At 42.1% G+C, this 23,695-nt stretch overlaps 1 protein-coding gene across 1 annotated transcript in view; it reads left to right on the top strand.

Moving 5' to 3' along the window:
- Window positions 1-11,768, top strand: part of rnf144aa (ring finger protein 144aa) — a 61,663-nt gene extending 49,895 nt beyond the window's left edge. Inside the window, exons 7-9 of the mRNA XM_080413725.1 lie at window positions 1,335-1,482; window positions 2,435-2,524; window positions 5,339-11,768. Coding sequence (XP_080269851.1) covers window positions 1,335-1,482; window positions 2,435-2,524; window positions 5,339-5,470 — 370 coding nt within the window. The 3' untranslated portion in view covers window positions 5,471-11,768. The remainder of the gene's footprint in view (window positions 1-1,334; window positions 1,483-2,434; window positions 2,525-5,338) is intronic.
- Window positions 11,769-23,695: the final 11,927 nt, after the last annotated feature.

The following is a 23,695-nucleotide window of genomic DNA, read 5'->3' as shown; positions in this document are numbered from 1 at the left end:
ATTGAAAAAATAAAAATAAAAAATTGAAAAATTGAAGAAAAAATGAAAAACAAAATTACGTTTTTTACGTCCGAGGCAGGTTTGGTAATTGGAAAAAAATAAGTTTTTTACGTCCTAGGCAGGGAATGAGTTGAAGAGAACATTTGTACCTCAAACCTTTGCTTCTGGGGGTCCCTGGAAGAAAATGTTTTGAGATGGGTTCCGCGTCCAAATTCATATAGTTGGGGGTCCTTGACATGAAAAACTTTTAGAACCACTGACATAGGAACATACGTTTTTCAGAATACTGTTGGGATTTAGAAGACATTTGTAGAATCGGCCTCAGGTCTTAATGGGTTAAATGGCCTCTCTATAGCGATACCTGATGAAGTCGAGCTGGTTGACTGATGCTGTTATTGTGGAAAAGGGCATTTTGTTCCCTCCTGTGAAAGGTTCCATTGAGCACCACACCCTCTGCTTGACTCTGATAAGGTTTCAGTTTCCTGTGTTAGTTTCCTTGCGTTGGATAAGAGCCACAGTATTCCAGGGAAGGGAGTTTCCTCACACAGATGCAGGTAGTTTCCTCTGGCATTTCTCTGTGTGACTGTTGTAGGTGTACTGCTACTATTAATACATTTTATTTAAGAAGCGCTCATGACACCTGAGTGGGAGAAAACCAGAGGGACGGACAGAGGCGGGCTTTCTTATTTTTACCTTTCCATTGGCTTTATCATAGCTGACCAAAAAAACTATCAAGGATGCGACTAATTCTGATTCAGTCCATGTGCGACAACCTATCCCTTCCCCCTGAGCAAATTCTGTTTTTGATTTTTTTTTTCAAGATGGCTGCTAGGTGTCAGATGAATGGGGGTCTGTGTGTGTGTGTGTGTGTGTGTGTGCGTGCGCGCCTTAAACCACTCGGGGCCGGTTCGATCAATACGAGAGAATTGGCCTGGAAATGAATGGGCTTGTTTTCTGTCTTGAAGAGGGCACATAGAAGGACAGCAACCATCTAACCCCCCCCAGCCTTGAGCAGTCAGCACTTTACTGAAACAGGAGGAATGGATATAGAATCACTGACATGAACAGCAGCGGAGCAGGAAATAAGGGCCCAGGAGGCTGACTTGAGTAAAAAATAATAATTCAAAACAAGCTTAAGAACACTTGAGGGTCAGGGTTCATTACTACAGCAGCTTTTTTTAAAGAACGGCATAAATATGAGCTTCCGGCTTCTCGCTTTCGTTTGGACGAAAAGCCTGCCGAATATTGATCACCACATAATTAACAAGTCTGACAAAGTATCTGTAAATTGGATGTTGTTCCTAATTCCTCCTTCACTCTCTCTTTTCTCTCAGCTCCTTCTTCAAGAACGATGAAGACGACGCCCCCATCAAACGATGTCCCAAATGTAAAGTTTACATAGAGAGGGACGAGGGCTGTGCTCAGATGATGTGCAAGAACTGTAAACACGCCTTCTGCTGGTACTGTCTGGAATCTCTGGATGTGAGTTTACAGTCAACTGGTCCCTAATGGCTTTCCTTATGTATTGATGATACGCACACATCAGCGCACGAAATGGTCACAAGTATATTTGGACATTAACGTGGGTGCTGTGTGTGAAAATGACAACTGCATTGGTTGTAAACTAACCATGACAATTGCACTAAATATTTTGTGCCGGGTGAAGGTAGGGCCCTTAGTCGAGAGTTTCTCATTATTTTGAAATACTAAGTCATTATTTTTACATACAAAGTCATTATTTTGAGCTAGTTCATCTTTATAATGACTTGTAGGATCTTTTTTTTCTTTCCTTTTCATTACATTGGCAGAAATGAGCTTCCATACTTATGTCAGTAATGGCTTTTCTTTATTAAAATAAATTGCTCTGGCTTCTTGATGGGGCTGGAATTGGATGCTATAGACCAGATCTGAATGTTTGTAAACAAATGGATATTTCCGGGTAGAATGTCAATGAACCTTTTCACAATATAAAATAACAGCTATGTCTAGTTTGTCAACCTGTTAATATTTATTACAAAATAATATACAGTATTTCTAATGGTCAATAACAAGTAATAATAAGTGTCCTGTTCTTCCAGAAATTAGGTTAATGAATAATACTTATCTACCTGGAAATACATTTTTGGTTTTGGTGATGTCATGATGATTCGGTCTAGTTAAATTGATTTTTTGTTTTGGATCCCCCCCAAGAAATCAATCAAAAGATTTTTTGTTTTTGTTTTTAAAGGTCCTTTTCGTCGTAGCTTCTTAGCTGGAATGAGTCTTACTTGCCTCAATGTCATTCTGTTTGTGGCGCTACCATACATACAGTGGACCACACAGGTCATTTAAAAGCCATTTTCTCTGAATAGCTAGCTGCATGTGCTTCTCAGCCCGCTAATGGTCAGTTGTTTGTGTGTGTGTGTGTGTGTGTGTGTGTGTACCTGTTTGACAGGATGACTTCCTCTTGATCCACTATGACAAAGGGCCCTGTCGTAACAAACTGGGCCACTCCAGGGCGTCCGTTATCTGGCACAGAACACAGGTGAGAGCGAGGCTGACTTCTTCTTTCCCTTATTTCCCCCCCCCCCCACTCATTCAGGGCTCCCCTCTTTATCTGCACTGCAGCATGTGGCACATAACGCGTGTGTTCCCCCCACTGTCTCCGTCTCGTCATCTCTCTTCTCTTCACTTCTCTCGCGTCTTTGTCACGCCCGCACACACACACACACACACACACACACACACACACACACATCTCTCTTTTCGCTTCTCTCACGTCTTTGTCACGCCCGCCCGCACACACACTCACACACACACACACACACACCTCGACACATACAGACACACAGTGGTGGAAAGTAACTTAGTACATTTACTCAAGTACTGTACTTAAGTATAATTTTGAGGTACTTTTACTTTACTGGAGTATTTCCAGTTTTCAGTACTTTTACTTCTACTCCACTACATCTAAGAGACAAATATTCATACTTTTACTCCACTACAATTATTTGAAAACTTTAGTTACTAGTTACTTTGTAGATATAAATGATTACATTATAAATCATACATTAACCACCCTATTTTATACCGAGGCTATTTGAAAATAGCCGATCTACAAGCTCACAACGCGTCGCATCGCGATGAGTTGAGCTTGTAGATCTGCTATTTTCAAACATTTAGTACTTTTACTTTTGATACTTTAAGTACATTTTGATGCCAATACTTTTGTACTTTTACTCAAGTAAATTTTGAATTCTGGACTTCATAACTTGTAACAGAGTATTTCTATATTGCAGTATTGGTACTTTTACTTAAGTAAAGAATTTGAGTACTTTTTCCCCCTCTGCCGCACACACACACACACAGCATCTCTCTTCTCTTCGCTTCTCTCACGTCTTTGTCACGCCTGCACACACACACACACACACACACACACACACACACCTCGACACATTCAGACACATCACGCAGCTACAGACTGAGAGTGTAATAGGTGAAGACAGCTAGGTCCATGTGCCGAGGGTCTCGGTTATGTTTAAATTAAAATCCGTCACTAGCCACAGCTACGTTTGTGAGCTATTTTTAGCAAGCAACACCAGTGTACGCCAAAGTATGAACCGGGCTATGAATCAGCATTACTAATGCAATGTTTATGGATTTCTTGTGAGCGACACCGTCCTACAACAAAGTAGTATGAATCGGCCTTTTTAACTACACGTTCACTGAGCTGTGAAGTCAAATGAAAGAAAGGACTACGGTATTGTGTGTAAAAGATTCCTTTTAATTAGCATTTATTTTGTCTGCAACAGAGGCTACTGCTACGTAGCACGCAGCTCTGGCACTGTTCACTTTCCCAACCTTTAGCTTCACTATCATTCCAATTTACGATTTAGGCATTTAACACCATTCCTTAACTTTTAGCACCATTCCTTAACCCTTTAAGACCTGGAACGCATCTGTGTCACTTTAGATTTCTTTGGCTATTCAAAAATAGCACTGAGTGCCGCGCTATGAGCTTGTTGATCTGCTATTTTTGAAAAATCTTGGAAAAAAAATGTTTTAGATTTTTTTTCAAAAAACTGTTAAAAAAAATAATTAAGAATCGCCTCAGGTCTTAATGGGTTAACTGGCACCATCTTAACGGAGTAACATTTATACCCAGGCGGGCACATTCCACCGTCCGACAGACTTGTTGTGAACATTAGTATACATAATGGCATCTGTTACCCAGTGGGGCGGGCTGAGTCACGAACACACTTAAGCCCCGTGCATACTGCACCGCAAGACGGTGTCGCGCGCCAAAAATAGCCGACCTACAAGCTCACAACGCGTCGCGGGACACGTTGTGAGCTTGTAGGTCTGCTATTTTTGGCAAGCGACGCAGCATAAATTAGGCATCGCAGATCGGCTTCTCGCTCTTTCTCTCCTTTGCTCTCTTTCTCTCTCTCTGCTGTCTCTTCATCTCTTGTCTGGTTCAGACCAGCCTTGCTTGCAGGAGATCTTTCATTCATAAATGCATTGGATGTCGCAGCACGAATCTGGCTTTTACGTACAAATCTCAGCTTCTCCACCACACCATACCATACCATGTCCTCCATGTATCTGATGGATAATTAAATGGGTCTTGTGTGTGTGTGTGTGTGTGCGCGCAGCCATGTGAGATAGCATAAGGAGGACAGAAGGTCACATCGTTGTGTCTAATGTTCTCCGACACACTAACTCTGACCAAAGGAGATATCACGGTGCTCAAACAAGCCGTGCTGTTCTCTCTACATCAGATCCTTTTTCCAACTGCCAAAAATAGGCAGTTACCGATGCAGATGTGTTTTTACATAACGGGTACTTGTCCTTCATAGACCTGCCCTCAAGTGATCCCAAAACAAAATCCCTTGTGCCCTGAATTTGGGGGGAAGGGCAGGGGGGGTTCATTATAAGTCACTGTGTTGCGTATCACTGCATGTTTGGCATTCAGTTCAGTGCCGCTGGAGTTTTACTGGTGTCTTGCGCCCCTGTGTGGTGAATTACCTGAATTGCACTCATGATAGAAAAACTGGTACCCTTAACTATATTATCCCTGTTTTCCTCTCTTATAATGTAATCAACAGACAGATTACTTAAAGGAGTAGTTCACCCAAAAAATGACTTATTCTCTATACATTTTTTCAAAAATAGCAGATCTATAAGCTCGTAGCGCGGCACTCGGTGCCGCGCTATGAGCTTGTAGATCTGCTATTTTTGAATAGCCCAAAGTGTAAAATAATGCTTTTTTAGCTCGAATCAAAAAAAAATCACAGATGCAGTTCCAGGTCTTAAATGAAGTTGTGGTGTGCTTGTATCGCTGTGTGTGTTCGTTCAGGTCGTGGGGATCTTCGCCGGTTTCGGCCTCCTGCTGCTGGTCGCCTCCCCCTTCCTCCTGTTGGCCACGCCCATCGTCCTCTGCTGCAAGTGCAAGTGCAGCAAAGGCGACGACGACCCCCTGCCCACCTAAAAAGAAAAACGAAACGAAGCAGCGTCCCCCGCCAAGGATGATGAGGAAGGCGGCGAGCCGCCGCCCCATGGAACGGGCCATCTCTCTCTTTTTCACCTTTCACCCCCTTCCTTTGTATTATTTTCCCTACTTCCAGCTTTGAGTGCTTTGTTTTTTCTTGGGGTGGGCCGGGGCGTGCGCCGTTGGTCCTGGCCGCCATTGGAATCCATCGCTCCGCTATTGGGAGAAGAAGAAGTGACCGCACAGTCACACACCCCCCCCCGTGTGGAGGAGGTAACCCGGGGGGGTTCAAAAAGGTCACGGGAGGTCAGAAAGACTTGAGGAAAGGACTGTTTGGTGTCCTCGTGTTTTTGTCGGTGGTGGTGGTTTTGGGCACGTGTGGCGCAAAAAGACGGATCCACCGTTCGCGGTGGGCCGTAAAAGCCAGTGAGTTACTGTGGCGAGGTACGTGAGTACGTGGGGTTTGTCGTGACAAGCAGGGGGAAATGTTACATGTTGTAAAATGCATCTACGGTCCTCTTGTAATGGACGCTATACCATGCAGGAGCTGCATTGGAAAGAACTTTAATCGCTCTGTTTTTGTTGGCTTTGTCGTGCAAAAAAGAAGAAGAGAAAAAATAAAGCTTCTCCCCCGCGCCACCACATTCTTTGTGTAGCTAAAGGTTTTGTCGGTAGCATTGGCCATATTCACTACGCCGGCCGTTTAACTTCTGACGTCATACTGTCTTGAAGTAAGACGAAACAAAAATGGCCACCACGTGAATATGGTTATACGAGTTGCACCGCATGTGTTTGGGCGGGCTCTCTGTTTGCACACAGAGCATTGGTTCCTGGTCCTGGGCCGAGGCAGAGATTGGGTGGGGGGCGGCGCTCTCTCCTCGCAGCTCACTTGTACAGCACGTCCTCTAAATGATGTCAATGTTTTATAACGTTTAACTTTTAATAGAACTGTCTCTCCAGAGTTGTGTCTATACAGTATGTACCGTACTTTATGAGTGTTTCCCAAACGGTTCGTTTGGTCCAGATGTCAGAGGTGAATGACGCTCACGTTAAGACTTGCTACATTGTCATTGCTTTGGTCTAGAATGGGGCATAGCAGTGGCGGCCATTTTCTGGTTCCACTTCAAAATAGTCAATGCATTTGAAACGTTTGATTCTGTGAAAACTTTTTTGAAAACGGCAAAACAAAGGGTATTTATTAGATATAGTATATCATATAATTAAATATAAAATAAAATAAAATCACAGAAAAAAATGTTTAATGGTCATGTGCAAATGTCAATGGGAAAAATGCATTGACTATTTTGAAGTGGAACCAGAAAATGGCCGCCACTGCTTTGCCCTATGGTCCATCCGATGTTTGTGAACCACAAATATGACGCGCCCCTGTTCCAAGTTACGTATAGACATTGAATGGGACAAATTGACATTGAGTGGGATCAATAGGGATGTCATCTTTTTTTTGTTTTGAAGAGTTTATCAATTTTGAAAAAATAAATATAACGGTATTCTTAGGAAACCTTGCCAGGTGCAATACAAGTAATCTCAACCATATTTCTTGGTTTATTTTCTATTGTTTACAGATTCAATTCACCTGCATTTTGTGTTCACAATTATTTACTGGACTAAGTTTTATTATAGACCAAAACATATTAGCAAGGGATTTCTCAACTTGAGTTGCTTTCCACTTCAAGGTCATCATTGATATATTAAGTCTATTATATCCACATGATGTGGAACCATTTTTAACAATTCACTGGTATATATACGTCACAGAAGTAATTTTCTGACCCCAGTGGGTGGTTTAGCCAAATAGAATCGAATGGCCTTAATTTGAGTGTAGCCAAAAAAAGGGAATGTCTCCCTGTGCATTGGAAAAAGTCAAATGTCAAAATCTGACCGCTGTCATCGCAGGGAAAGCACATTTAAAGACATTTTCAAAACATTACACTAAAGTCAATGTAAACCCTTTATTTCCTTTTCACTTGATGCTATGATGTCGTACATTCATTGCATTGTTAATAGCCATCCTGTATAACCCAGACTGCTGTAATTGCAACGAGATATTTTATGCGAACCAAGGCCCATATTTACAAGTCTCTTAAGGGCAGGAGAAATTATCTAGGACAGCAAATCGGGGTCCTTTCAACCACCATTTTTTGTTCATCATCTGAAACTGATCTTAGATCAAATCTCCTACTCTGTGATGCTTTAAAAAAAAAAGCCTGCCAATTTGAGTTGCAAACTTGCATATGTTAGTGGTGTGAGTTTTAATGTTATGTGTTGGTTGGTAGTGAGACCTTCCAGCGCCGTAGCTATTCCTTCTTGCAGGGACGTTTTAGAGTAGCCCGTAGAAATGAATATAAAGGAATGTTCCATTTTTGGGCACACAATTATTACAAAGCTGCTCTATATCACTTTATCTATGCAAGTTTGTACATTACCATTTGTAAAAGGTCATATCTAGATGTCACCGTACGTCATGACTCGGTTTATCACTTTAATGTTTATGCAGCAGAGGATGTCGTTTACCATCCTACAGTACGTGTACAGTACATATCATGGATTTGATTTAATCAGGGAACTATCCAGGAAGCCATCCTTATTTTTGTGGCATGATCTGTGTTTCTCGTTGTCAAAGATCTTGTGATCATAAACACCCAGTATAGGAATCACAGTTTTTAGTTTTTTCGTTTGTTTGGCTCTGTGAGAAAAACACGAGATAATGCATGGACATTTTACTCCCAATTTCAGGAGGAGGCTGACACATAGCCTACATAAAGCACTTCAATATACAGACCTTCATCCCAATGTGGTCCATTCTCATTGCAGTATGACATCGTCACTATCGGGCAGACACGTTGTAAGTCCATATTTTACTTTTGAATGTTTTGTTTTGTTTGAAATTAATGCTATTGGTCACCTTTAAACCACCCAAGCCCTATTTTATACTTCATACGACAGTTTCGTGCAAAAGTAGGGAAAATCAACAATCTCACATGTCATGACGTGGCTATTTCTGGAACTTTCCACCGATATGCTCAAAATAGAGACGCCAGCTTGGAAGTGGTCAAGTCTGTCCGTGGGTTTTATAAATATTTAACCAGCTAAAAATATGAACAAGAGCTTGTTGACCTCTATCCCCATGGGGTCCATTCTCATTTCATTATGATCTATCATCATCGCCAAAGTCTGCCATTTTAATCTCCCCACAAAAGCCAAATGGTATGTCCTTAGGCTTGATGTCAGGATGAATGACTGTTCTCTTGGCATTACATCAGTGCATCAGACTCCTCTTCCATGTACGCGGTAGAGTGATGCTCGTCAAATCGCCTGTATTTCTGTATCTCCTATGTCTCACCATGTGGGGCATACTCAAGGATCAGAATGATTCGTGTGCGGTCATGGAAGTAGTTGTAGAAGCCCAGTGTGAGAAAGTCCGACTTTGCGGTTGGAAGTAGTACAGAGGCATGGTATAGAGTTCAACCAGACGGTCTTATTTATTCACCAAACCCAACAAATATAACGTTCAGTCTTTGTCACAACATTGGCATGGTGGTGTCTAGCTTTGCAGTGTGCCAATGTGCTGTGCAAATATCAGTCAATAAATAAGGGTTATAGCAAACATAAGTAACAGAGGACCTCTCTCTGTTACACGCAGGATATTGGGATGTCTGAGATGAGACTGAATCTCAATAAATGACTGAATTGGATCCATTGGAGCACACGTTGTTTTGTTTCCATTTCCTGACAAGTAACGGTTCTGGACGAACGAGGTTTCTGCCCGACCGCGACGATATCGAAGCTTTACACGACATTACTGTTCGTTCATATCCATTCCGTACTTCATCCCGCCCTCGTTCAGGGTCATTCAGCAGAACAACTAAAGAACAGACGTTCTGGTCAGCGTCATGTGCAGGGGTTGCCAGATCTGCATATTATAATTTCTATAACTTGTAGATCTGCTATTTTCAAATAGCTGATGTACATGTTAAAGTACTCATGTGGCTCATAGTCGCTTCTTTTGGGGCGAGTTTCCTAGATCTGGTTGCTTGTTTCTCTCACAGAATCTGGCAACACCGGCCATGCGCATTGCACAACGTCATCCCTCAAGCCAATTAATTCCAAGACTTCTAGCATATACAGTTTCATGTGATTATTAGCCTTAAAGTTTTTGCACCTGCTGTAGCCTATCTATTCGTTCTACTGACCCCCATCTTACTATACAAGCATGATCGTTTTATATATCGGCGCTAATCCAGTTTCAGCACCATTTTCATTTTGTCCTCTCCTTGAAAATCTCATTCCAGATAAGCTTTTCGCTGTTTGTATGACAATCGTGCCAAAACAGATTTCCAGGCAGGATTTGGAGAGAAAAAAAGAAAAAAGTGTTTTTTTGACCATGTATTGTTAATGTGTAAAAACATATGTTATGGAGATGAACAATTAGCTTTTTTTTTATGCAAGTGCTGCACTGTGTATATGGGTTCCATTTGTTTTGCTTTGTGTTCCGGTCAGGTTAAAACTACTGTATTCATTCATTTTTGTATGTCAGGATACCTTCTGTGTTGAACAGAATGGAACTGAGCGGTTGAAATCAATACGAACTCAGTGGAGTCACGAGAGATCACACACACACCCACACGCTAAATGGTTTTCACAATGCTTTGGACTTAGGGTCCTTTAAGGTTTTATATCATCTGGCGGTGTCCAAGCCTGCATGGGGAAGAGATGTATTTGAAAATGTTCCATCTGATGTGTTTAAAAAAACGTTTTTAACCCATTAAGACCCGAGGCCGATTCTACAAATGTTTTCTGAAAAACGTATGTTTCTGTGTCGGTGGTTCTCAAACTTTTTCATGTCAAGGACCCCCCAAAATTATAAACATTTTGGCCCACCTCAAAATATTTTGTTCCAGGGACCCCCCGCGGTACTTGCCTTGAACAACAAGTAGCTAGCTAGCCGGCTAATGCTCTGGCTGTCTGTCGTGCTATAAACGGTTTGTTATTGAGTCTGCCGCCGAACTGAAGCTAAAAATGAGTGCCACCTCTTCTCAAAAAGTCGTGCTGCACCCTGTCGGCAACAATTATTGATCCAGTGATCCGCTTTCCCGGTTTTAATGGGTTGTAGATGTGCTATTTTTGAAAAATCTTGAAACTGCTTTTTTTTTTTTTTTTTTTTTTTTTTTTAAACTGTTAGGATTTAGAAAACATTTGTAAGAATCGCCTCAGGTCTTAATTTTTTTTCTTTCTCTTTTTCTAAACATCTAAACCGTCTTCACAAAATTGTACATACTGTATTTCACCCATGTCTGCTGCCTGGCAACACTGAACAGATAGATATTATGCAACAAATACTAAGGGCCAAACCGTAGACTTTTACAATCACCTCTGTGTCACACACACCATCCGTTTTCCACAGCAGGGCCAAATGGGGGCTTATTTTTATGACTATAACTTTGACTCGGATCAATATGCTATCGCTAATTGGCAGCAAGATGTATAAAGAAGAACCACCCCTCATGTTTTTGTTTTTTAAATCTCACCCATGCCCTTGTCGAGGAGAGATCGAAGCCGAGTAGCTTTACCAAGATTTACGTTGCAACTTTACCAAGATCGAGTCTGGCTATGATCAGCAATTTATATTTTATAACCTGTCGTGTCAATAGGTAATGTTGCATGCTCTTTGCTCTGACTACTAATTTATGTGTTAGAGATTACAATGTTGTAGCCTCGAAAGATCTTTGGACTTGGTAGCATTGTCACTCATAACATTTTTCTTTTTTTTTTGTTCTTTTAAAAAAAATGAAAAAAGACCACAATTTCTTACAAGGATGAACCTTTTGGTTATAGAATTAAGACTTGCCTAAATTGGTTACCCTCACTCTGTCTGTTTCCTTCTTTATGCCTGTTTTTATACGCCTGTGTTGGATTATGTTCTACTTTGTATTTTCTGTATCAACAAGGAAGGGAAAGCCTCAGTCCAGGTGGGTCAGTTCACCTTCAGTCAGTCACCCCTGCACATGGATCATTGAGATCAAAACAGAATATTTTAGGCGTGGGATAGTTTTCCCCTGTATAGTATAGTAGAGTAAGAATGTTTTACATCTTAAGTGATGTGGATGTGCCGAACTGAAGGTCGACTGACCCAAGCCATGATTGACGTAGAGAACCTTGCAAAAATGGCATATTTGGACAGCTTCTGTACAATTTGAGATATGTAGTTGCCATCTCCCCATGTATCTGCAGTCCCACTAACACTGTGACACAAGGTATTAAAGGTTGTTGTTTTTTGTGATTCTGTTATTTTTATTGTGATGTTCTGAATAATAATCCAGGTATTTGGGTGTTTTGAGGCATTGCGCAATAGCTCCCTCTGCTGTTAAGATAATGCTTTACAGTTCCACTCCCAAAAAAAGGAACAGGATGTTTTTCAAAATGTTAACCAGTTGAAAGGGGCTTAAAAATCTTTACAGAAATGTAAAAGAAACATTGTGAATAACTTAAAGAGACATGAACCCCTAGGCTGATTTTGCATTTAGTGTAAAGGTCCTTACACACCGGGGCGATTTTTTTCGTGCGAATAATACGCTTTTTTTTAAAACCTTATAAAGTCAATGCAAGCGTACATGGCGCGAAAAAGCGGAAAAGCGAAGCGAAAAAGCGTCTTTTAATTATTCGGAACGAGTCAGAATTTTGCGTATATTCGCCACATTCGCCGGTGTGTAAGGACCTTTACAGTTAAAGGTAGGGTAAGTGACCTCCCTGTTACTGAACAAACACTCTAATGAGTACTAACGCAACGCAATGAGTACTATCAGAATACAGAGCTATTTAACACTTATTTTAACCAAAGAAAATCACTTGGTTAAAACATGGCAGAATATTGAAACAGCTGCAGCTAATAAAATTGATAATGTATGTTAGATTTAGGTGGGCCAGCAAGCATATTTTTATTGCTTGCACATTGACACCTCTACATCTAACACACCCATCCTTTGAGTAGTTGCAGCTGCACCGCTTATATCAGTGGTTTTCAACCTTTTTCACGCCAAGGACCCCTAACTTGATATACATTTGGCCGCGGACCCCCATTTGAAAAGTTTTTGTGCCAAGGACCCCCAGAAGCAAAAATATCAGTACATTTTCGCTATAAAAAATCTAAATATTCAAAGATAATGCACACTTTTTCAAGGTTTTTCAAAAATAGCAGATCTACAAGCTCATAGCGCGGCACGCGCTATGAGCTTGTAGATCTGCTATTTTTGAATAGCCAAAGCTAAGTGGTTAAAAATGATTGTGACGCTATGTTAAGTAATTTTGCTGGGGACCCCCTGGTACTCCCTCAAGGACCACTGGTTGAAAACCACTGGCTTATATCACAGTGTAATATAAGGTCAGTGTTATGCAGTCTGCCATGTTTTTCCTCTTTTTTTTCATTTAAACCTGAAGAAAAAGATCTGCCCCTTTGGTTGATAAATGACCATGATGTTTATCATTGGATACACTAGTCCAGTGCTTCTCAACCTTTTCAGGCCGTGACCCCCAAAATAATATTTGAACGGGGGACCCTTACCCTGATAAGCACTTGGAATTGTACGAGTTGAGGCATTTAAATATTGTGAAAATAGCCGATCTACAAGCTCACAACGCCTCGCAACACGAGGCGGTGTGAGCTTGTAGATCTGTTTTTTTTTTTTGCCTCTTATATTATTTGACAATTTGACCAATGTTTGACCCGTGTTTATAGAATAGTTTGTAGATTACTTTTGATGCAGTAATGGTATTTTTCCTTTCTTTTTTTTAGGTATTAAAGTCTCAAAAGTCCTTCAATTATCACTTCACTGTCAACTGGCGACCCCCCCAAAATCATGGGGACCTCCCTGGGGATCCCGACCCACAGGTTGAGAACCACTGCACTCGTCTGCTGTATCCCGGTATAAACATGTTAATGTAATAATCCAACATCTCTAAAGTCCTGTGACCAGACTTTAGAGATGTTGAATTATTACAGGATGTATAGCTAGCATTTTAGAATAACACTTCAATTATAATCTGTTTATTAGGCAGTTAACCACTTGAGTCCCTCCGCATACAAGGGGTAGCAAAAATAGCCAATCTACATGTTATATAGAGAATACATGGGCATAAAAAGGACAGACGGATGCAGAGATCTCCATATATGGGCCATAAAAGGGACTCGTAGACACGGTTGCCAGATCTGCTTATTATAATTTCCCTGCAAGATTTTATTTGAAAATAGCCGATCTACAAGCTCACAATGCGAAGCGTTGTGACCTTGTAGATCTGCTATTTTCAAATAGCTGATGTATATGTTAAAGTGCTCACGTGGCCCATAGTCGCTTCTTTTGGGCTGGTTTTCCTAGACCTGGTTGCTTGTTTCTCTCACATAATCTGGCAACACTGCTCGTAGAGACAAGACACACAGAAGATACTGATAATTGGGGATTTTTTAGGTTCTGGACAACCACCGGTCAGACCAACACGCCCTCTGGTCCTCGGTGATGCACACGCCACGGTTAAAGTCGGTCTGTCGGACAGTGCTCGAGTTGAGGGGGGACAGACACACACCGAAACAGAGATTCTGTGCATTTATAGGTAGATGGATGCCCCCCCATCACTGACTTCCTCTAGAGATGATTCCTTATGGCTAGGAACTGGCCTCTATAGAGTGAAATATGCATATAACAGCCAGGACACTGAATATATTTTGTTTTAACAAAGGGGGGGGAATCCAAGGCATGCTTATGGCAAAATGTTTTAAGTTAAAGCGCCTTCATTTCAATGGCAGAATGTTTCAAAAACAATACATGTGTAAAACAGGGCAGCTGTTTGTTTCTTACTGTTTGAAATAAGTCATGTATGAATTTCATCTCCCCCACACGCCTCTCTGACACCAGCTCCGATTAAATAACATCCTTATTTAAAATAGGACGTCAACCTACTCTCGTCCGCTCATTTCCATTGCGTTTGACTCTGTAAACAAGCAGCTTAGTCCTGCTCTGTTTGATCAGCACCTGGGTTTCAGGCCTTTTCGCTCCTCCAAAGAACAGGTTGTTCTCTCTCTTTTCTCTTCGCTCTCTTTGTCTCCCATTTCCTGCCAGACGCTGGATCGGGAGGCATTAACCAGACAACCCTGAAAATGAAAGTGCAAACTCCAAATAACAACCCCGGTCATATATCATCCCTCACCAGCTGTTCTCCGTTTGGAAGGCTCTCCAACCAATCACCGGGCAGGACCACAGGAAGTTGCCATCTGTGGGCGCCATGGCGACGACGGGGTCTGTGGATGGGGCGTTTGAGGGCTGATGTGTTATCTGGAGCAAATGAAGTATGATGCACACATGGAGAAAACAGGAGGGAGGGAAAAGATGGGGACAGAGATGGACCGGAAGGAAAGTTGACTTCCAATGGGTGAAATCGAATAAAGGACTGACACAGAGAGAGAGAGAGTTGATCTCCAACACGGTGTAATAGAAGAGAGAGAGAGGCACCTGCTCTTGCACAGAACGCAGGGTTCTGCCATCACATGTGTGCTGGCTGCTGGCCGATCGAGCCCTGGCCCTGCTCTGGCTTTATCTAATGCACTTCACTGCCAACTCCTCCTCCTCCTCTCTGCTCCAACCCATCCTCTGCTGCTCTGCAGTTACAGTACGTACCAGCCAGCCAGCCAACCAACCAAGCAACCCTTAACCTCTATAACATCATAGCAAAAAAAAATATCTGGAAAATCTCATCGCGAACGCAAATCATTGAGGTTGATTCTGTGACGGAATAGAAAACGTGCGCTGATGGTGCATTGCAGTATCAGCAGTGGTGTGTTACATACTGTAGATCAGTGGTGGAAAGTAACTAAGTACATTTACTTAAGTCACATTTTGAGGTATTTGTACTTGACTTGAGTATTTCCAATTTCCAATATTTTTACTCCGCTACATCTCAGAGGCACATATTGCACTTTTACTCCACTACAATTATTTTAAAACTTGAGTTGCTAGTTACTTTTCAGATATAAGTTATTATATTATAAAACATACATTAACCACTTTAGCCCTATTTTATACATAGGCTATTTGAAAATAGCCGATCTACAAGCTCACAGCACGTCGCATCGCGACGCGTTGTGAGCTTGAAGATCTGCTATTTTAGTACTTTTACTTTTGGTACTTTAAGTATATTTTGATGCCAATACTTTTGTACTTTTACTTTTACTTTTTTTTTTATTCCGGACTTTTACTTGTAACAGAGTACTTCTACATTGCAGTATTGATACTTTTACTTAAGTAAAACATGTGAGTACTTTTCCACCACTGCTGTAGATCCAAGCCGTGGGCTCAGAAATCACACTGGGTCATGATGGTTTGTCACACACACAGGACAAGCTGGACTGGGACTGTAGTGTGGCGATGCACCACGTTAGCACAGCAGCACACCCGGACAGTTCTGAAGGTATATGAGTCCACAGAACTGTCCAAGTAACGTTTTGATGAACGTGGCATGAAGCATCTCAAAGCAATATTGAATATTGAAGAAATGAGGTGGATTGCCCAGCATGTGCTATTCAGACATTATTGGCTACAGACCAGGCCCTGACTAAAAGCAGCACAGATACATTGAAAATTGACTGAACTGAATAGCTCTTTATGGGTAAATTTCATTTACATGTGAGTTATGTTCATTTTTCTCTTCATTTTTTATCACTTGGCTCGCTTGGATTTGACTTCAATCTGTTTAACACATCTTATTTTGTGAGTTGAAACGTGGTTTCTTGGCATGTCTATACTTAATTTGCAACTTAAAAAAACAAAAACTTCAGAATTTGGCATATAGGCAGATACCACCTCTTTTCATATGGTTCAAATACAGCACATCTGTTGGCGATGCAGTCTCAGATTTCACAGTTGTAGGTGTTGATTGATGGCTCGGCGCGAGTTAGCCTGTATTTAGTGAACCATAAATGTGTGCAGTGAACAGAATCTGATTAGCATAAAGAAAGATAGCAGCTATTTTTGTTCTCCCCCATTCGATAATAGATTATAGTGGTTCATTAACCTGTCATATTATGTAGTTGACGAATGCAGTTAAGAGAAACTTACTTCTCTGCATGGTTGAACTAATAGCGTTCATCTGATACAGGAATCTGAAGTCTAATGATCTATTGATACAGTATGAGTTTTAACTTAAGTCACTTTTGGCTTCTGCCGTGTTTATGTCCAGAATTATTTTTTTAACGTGAAAGAAATGTGCCGGCTTGGGAAGGCAGCAAAACCTCCTAATAGGCTCTATGCACAGCCGCCATATTGGAGAGAAATTGGGCCTCTTCCTTACTTACTTCCTTCACAGGTGTTACCAATGATACTAATGAAGGCTCTGTTCTATTCTGGTCAAACAAACAGAGTCAGGGTGCTGATATTGTTGCATGTTGGCTCACTGGAAACACTCTGCTACACCAGTGGGTCTCAATGTGTGGTCCAGGGACCCTCATGGTTCCTTGAGGGGGTTCCAAATGGCCCCTTACGGATGGCTAACTCTGAGAGTGTACAAATGGAACCAAATGGACCCGTAAGGGGCCATTTGGTTCCATTTGTACACTCTCAGAGTTATGAGAAGTAACTAGCACAACTGAGAACCATTGTGCTACACTAAATGGAACAGAGCCTTAATTAGTAGCATTGGTAACACCTGTTAAGGAAGTAGGGAAGGGGCCCAATTTCTTTCCAATATGGCTGCTGTGCATAGAGCCTATTGTGAATTCACATGGTGGTGAGGTGAGTAATGTGAATGGCCTTTGCTGGCCAGCAGAGGGAACCAGAGTGCTATAGAAGGAATAGGAATTGTTCAAACGTGCATTCACACACACACACACACACACACACACACACACACACACACACACACACACACACACACACACACACACACACACACACACACACACACACACACACACACACACACACACATGCACAGAGAGATGCAGAGAGTGATGTGGAACATCAACTATAAGGGAAGACAGACATTTGCCAGGAGCTACTGCAGACTGATAGTGTATTCCTGCACGTTGTAGCTTGTCTCGCGTATGGCTAGTAGCCACACAACCAGACATGAGGTTCATCAAACACATGGGCTAACGGTCTAGAAATGGACCAGAGAGCAGTAGTCAGTGGGTCTGGACCCCCAGGGAGGTCCCCACATGACTTTTTTGGGGTGGGGGGTTAACTTAAGTGACAATTTAAGGACCTTTAACACCTTTGATTATTTTAGGGGGTCGCTGCCTGAAAAGGTTGAGAGCCACTGGCCTACATAATAGTATCAGAGTAAGGATTCCTTCCTGGCAGTAGGCCTACAGTGTTTTCATTCTATCAAATCACTTTCTACTCTGGTCTGTAACGGTGTTGCTTGCGGAAAATGACTCATTTGTGTTCATCTTCTGGGTTATTTTCACTGTCGCAGAACAAAATGACAAATTAGGCCTAAAGTATATCTGACATTAACCATAAAACCCTATACACTTCATTTTCTTTTCTAAACTGTTTATATGATGATCTGCATAGTAGTGATCTGTCTGTCACTTAATGTCACTATGAATTGAGTACATACTACGTAAGGACCCCATTTGAAACAAGCCGTTAGGCTTTCATGGGCTTTTTAATCCTATTAAAGTTACCTTGTGTTTAAACTGTACTTTCATGTGCTTTTTCCTCTGCAAACTTCTAAATAAAGTATTCAATTAATCAATCGAAACTGAAGTCCCCCAGGGGTATATACTAGGCCCCCCTCCTTTTCCCCTCTTGAGTCTCCACCAAATCTCTTTGGTGACTATCGCTGATCTACAAGCTCACAACGCGTTGGCGACGCGACGTGGAGCTCGTAGATCTGCTGTTTTCACAGAAAGTTCGCCTCAGAAAATGGGACGCTATAGGGTTCATGGGTGGTTGGTTGATAGTCAAACGTTCTTGGGTTCAATAATGGTGGTCGTACAACAAAAAGCATGTGTTGTTTTCTGTCTCTGTTGCACAAATGAGTGTTCAGGGCCTTCAGTGATTCCCTGACAGGTCACTGCAATGAATGGAGTAAACACAGGTTGACATTTAGAGCTATAAGAGCTCCCCGCTAGCTCTCCGCGGGGGTTAACCCATTAAGACCGGGAGTTCTTTGGCTATTCAAAAATAGCAGTTATACAAGCTCGTAGCGCGGCTTGTAGATCTGCTATTTTTGAAAAATCTTGAACATTTTTCTGAACAGTTTTCTGAAAAAACGTATGTCGCTATGTCAGTGGTTCTCAAACTTTTTCCTGTCAAGGACCCCCAAAATTATATGTATTTGACAGCCGACCCCATCAAAATATGTTGTTCCAGGGACCCCTCCAGAAGCAAAGATTTGAGTTAAAAATATATTTATTCAAAGATTTGCACAAATGTTCAAGATTTATTTACGAGCTTGTAGATCTGCTATTTTTTTAATAGCCAAAGTATAGAATAATGCTTATAGCTCAAATCTAAAAATGACACAGATGCGTTCCCGGATCGAGTGGGTTAAGGGTTAATAATAGGCATGCGCCCCTCGCTCATGCACTCTCTCACATGGCGTTGGATGTTTGCTGTGACCAAAAGGACCATTGTACATTACCCAGTGACTGACTGTAGGATGACAGGGCCGGTCGGGGGTCCCGCCTCTGATCTGCTCCGTCTCAGCATGCCGGCAGTATTGTGTTCGTTGTCCTCGCTGCCCATGACGCCCATTAGCTTCCATTAGCCTCCATTACCTTCCTGGAGTTCAGCAATACTCGGGTCACGCCTTGTCTATAGGAGTGATGTATGACTCCAAGCATGAACAAGAAAGAACAGCCACACTGATGTCCTCAAAAACAAACAAACAAGATGTTTTTTCAGTTTTTTTCTGGAATGGTTGAGATTGTGAGCGATATTTTTACTTACGGTTTACAGTATATAAATACTAAAATATACACAACAGTATTGAAGGTCCATTGTGGAACCTTGGGCCGTCAACCTTTACTTATAGAGTGTGGAGCACAGAGGCTGTGCTCCAGTCAGAAGGCAGGCCTTGCCAGCCACCGCTTTGATATACTGAATGTAAAAGATAAGAACTTCAGAATTCTCCCGGCGCTCATCTGAGAGCTGGTCTTAGCATGCTGCCTTTTTGTGGAGCGAATTGACGCGAAATTATCAGGCTTGTATTTTGTTTTATATCCTCCTATAATTTGACAAACCTCTGTAGTGCGTGGTGTAGTGGTGAGGCCAAAATTGGTTCTGCCCGTTTCTCCTCAGTGGCTGGAGCAATTGATCTGAATTTGCACACAGCCATTGACCATTACCATGTGCACCTAACAGCGAAGCCCGTTTCCCGATTACACAAAATCTCAGCTGTTTATTACCGTTTTTGTGTTCGCTGGCTCCCGGGTTGCCAGATCATGTGCGCATATCCCCCCACGGGTATGGTCTAGTATCATTCATTTGTTATTTTATTCACATATTATAGAGGGAATCTCCCTTGTAATCAATAAATGTGCCCTGCTCAGGCTAACGGTAATTTCTGCGTATGTCGTCTATAAACTGGACTATAGGGTTTTATTGAACCATAGAGTGACAGGACCACGGCTTAACAGTATACACTATGAAGCCTGCAACAATAAGAGAATTAAAAATGTGATGAAATAAAAAGTATTTGTTCCAGAAAGGCAGACAGTGTTGTTTAGTGGGATCAAATCATTTCAAGAGGCTCTTACATAAGAGAGCTGTCAGTGTTTATGTAGACTGCCCCAACGCTCCTGATTTCGTGTATAGAGGGGCGGGTGTAAAGAGCCGGCGAGAGACTGCGGCTGATCCCATTGGTTCACCGATCTGTCCGTCAACCCCCGCCCCGTTAACACAACATTACGAGCGACGCCCACTGCACTCTGGTTGGTTGGGAAGTGAAACACTTCCTTATACCGAGTACACCGACACGCTGGGCCAGGCTTTTATTTTTTAGCAACACTAAACAATAAAAGCCTGGAGATCGAGGCTAGTGTTTATGTGACAGATTGGATTCCACGCCCTCTTCCTCACTCCACCCTTTTTCCCACCTTCCACCTCTTTATCTTTTCATCTTCGCCACCATCCTTCATCTCTGTACACACTCTCTACGCCAGTGGTTCCCAACCTTTTCTGGATCAGAGCCCACCTGAAAATCCCAAAAGCGTTTGACATCTGACCACTTAAGGTGGGCCGCCTGCATTTTCAGAGCATGTTTATTTAAATGAAGATCGATCAATCGATTGTGTTCTGGCTTGGATCAATGGAACTAACGTTGAAGTACATGGATTTCTACAGTTATGTTATCGTTCAAATCTTTGTGTTTTTTTGGCAATTATCTGGGGGCCCACTTGTAATCTCCTCACGACGGGCCCACCAGTGGTCCCCCATGGCCGACATGTTTTGGAATCACTGCTCTACACTCCTTTTCCTTCCATTTTCCTCCATCTCTCCGTCTTCCCTGCTTGGAGGAGTTTGCCTGGGGTCATTCACCTGAGCCTCCTTTTTTTTTTGGGGGGGGGGGGTCCCCAGATGTCAGTGAAGTGACAATTTAAGGAACTTTAACACCTTTTTAATACCTCAATAAAGAAAGGAAAAAATACCATTATTGCATCAAAAGTAATCAACAAACTGTACCATAAGAACTGGTCAAACATTGGCCAAATTGTCAAATAATATAAGAAAGAGGCAAACAGTTTGAAAATAGCAGATTGTAGAGCGGCTATTTTCACAACTGTGGAACAGAGTCAAACTTTTCCTTCTATTTCCCCAATTCCTTGTTCTGTCGCCTCCCGTCTCCCCACGCCTCCCTCCCTCCCTCCCTCCCTCCCTCCTTCCCTCCTTCCCTCCAGCCTCTCTCTCTCTCCGTCTTCCTGACTGTTTGCCCGGGGTCATTCACCTGAGCCCTCCTCACCTGGCACAGGCCGGGAGGGAAATGCCTTCTTCTTTCCCTACACACTCCAGAGAAAATTTTGCAAACTGTTTTCGGTCAACATGACGTACCTCATAACAGCAACAATGGCTTTGAAGATGTAAATACATAAAATGATAAATGGTACATTTATATAGCGCCTTTATCCAAAGAGCTTTGCAATGTGCATAACTGTCATCCATTCACACACACACACACACACACATTCACACGCTGACGGCAGAGGCAACAACAATGCAAGGAGCGTTTGGAGGGGGAAGTGTCTTGCTCAAGGACACTTTGACACTATAACCCATGGGGGAGCCAGGGATCAAACAAGGAACCTTCCAAAGCGGCTGCTCGACCTCATAGCTCATAGCTCCACATGTCAAATTGCAGCAGTGGTGGAAAGTAACTAAGTACATTTACTCAAGTACTGTACTTAAAGTCCAATTTTTAGGTATTTGTACTTTACTTGAGTATTTACAATTTCCAATACTTTTCCTTCTACTCCACTGCATCTCGGATCCAAAATATTGTACTTTTACTAAACTACAATTATTTGAAAACTTAAGTTACTAGTTAGTTGTAGATTTGGATTATTATTGCAAAACATACATTAACCACTTCAACCCTATATACATTTCGGCCATTAGAAAATAGCCGATCTACAAGCTCACAATGCATCGCATCACGAGCTTGTAGATTTTTATACATTTGAAAACTTGAAATGCGACATTCTGCGTAATGAGTACTTTCTACTTTCGGTACTTTAAGTACATTTTGATACTTTTGTACTTTTACTCAAGTACATGTTTAATTACAAACTTTTACTTGTAACAGAGTATTTCTACAGTGCAGTATTGATACTTTTACTTAAGTAAAACATTTGAGTACTTTTCCCACCACTGCTGTGCAGCAGCCGGTGCGTCTTGATTTTGAAAAGTGCTTTTACTCTGCAATTAGTTTTCACTTTTAATTCTTCTTTTTTAGGGCAATTCAAAACTTTTTTTGGAAGAGAAACCCGTGGGTCTAACGGTGAGTTTGTAGAAACAAGTTGGAACTCTTTCCAGCCACTATAGTTTTAATCTGGTGTCAGTCATGTCTCTGTTAGTCACTTAACTGTTGATGTTTGATAAGTGGGGGATGGAAGTAAAGTGTCAGTTATCAGCAATGATGTACTGCATCAAGCTCGTGCCGCCACCGCCACCACAGCTTCCAGCCATGCACCTGTTCCTTCAGCCTGCTCTCCCTCTCCCCCATATCTCTCTCTCGCTCTCTCTCTCTCACACACGACACATACACACCCAGCCGTGCACACGCACACACACAAACACGTGATTGTGAATTTAACGTGGCATTTCTCATTAACTCTGTAAGACCGGGGAACGCATGTCATTTTTAGATGTCTTTGGGCTATTCAAAAATAGCAGATATACAAGCTCATAGCGCGGCACCGAGTTCTGATCTATGAGCTTGTAGATCTGCTATTCTTGAAAAATTGTGAAAAGTTGTGCAAATATTTGTTTGTTTTTTTGTTTCGTTTTGCGGACATTTGTAACTCAAATCTTTGCTTCTGGGGGTTCCTGGAACTAAATATTTTACAAATGTTCGCTTTAAAAAATATATATAATCCAAGATTTTGCCACGAATGTTCACGATTTTTCAAAAATAGCAGATCTACAAGCTCATTGCCGCGCTAGGAGCTTGTAGATCTGCTATTTAGCCCAAAGAAATCTAGAAATGACACACAGATGCGTTCCGGGTCTCAATGGGTTAAAGACTCGCTGAAACTTGACAGGTTTCGGCGGTGAAGGTTTCCACGGAGAGAGGAGAGACAGATATCCGACAGCTCGATGAGAATCGCAGCCTCGTAGCACAGAAACACAGGTGTCCCTGACGGACGATGACAATAGCCAGCTCTGAGTGACAAAGCTGCCGGACAGGTTTGATGAAAAGTCACGCGGCCGGAACGAGTTGGAATTGCGGTGGAGTGTGCAGGCCCGGACGCATTAAAAGACAGAGGTCATGACCTTTTGTTCTATGAGGGCATTGTGGGCGGGGACACTGGGTCTCTCCCAGTGGATCTCTGATGTCATATCCATATATGTGAACAAAAGAGGGCATGCCTATGATGTATGGCCATATACTGATGACATCAGCGATCTCCATATATGGGCATATACAGTAAGGGGCAAGGACTGACAGATCTCTGTATTCGATGATCCTACGGTTTACTGAGACACTACACTGTCTCTC

This window comes from Gymnoscopelus braueri (genome assembly GCF_963280865.1).
Source record: "Gymnoscopelus braueri genome assembly, chromosome: 19".
NCBI lineage: Eukaryota > Metazoa > Chordata > Actinopteri > Myctophiformes > Myctophidae > Gymnoscopelus > Gymnoscopelus braueri.
The sequence above is the reverse complement of the archived record's forward strand: the minus strand, read 5'-3'. Positions and strand labels throughout refer to the sequence as shown.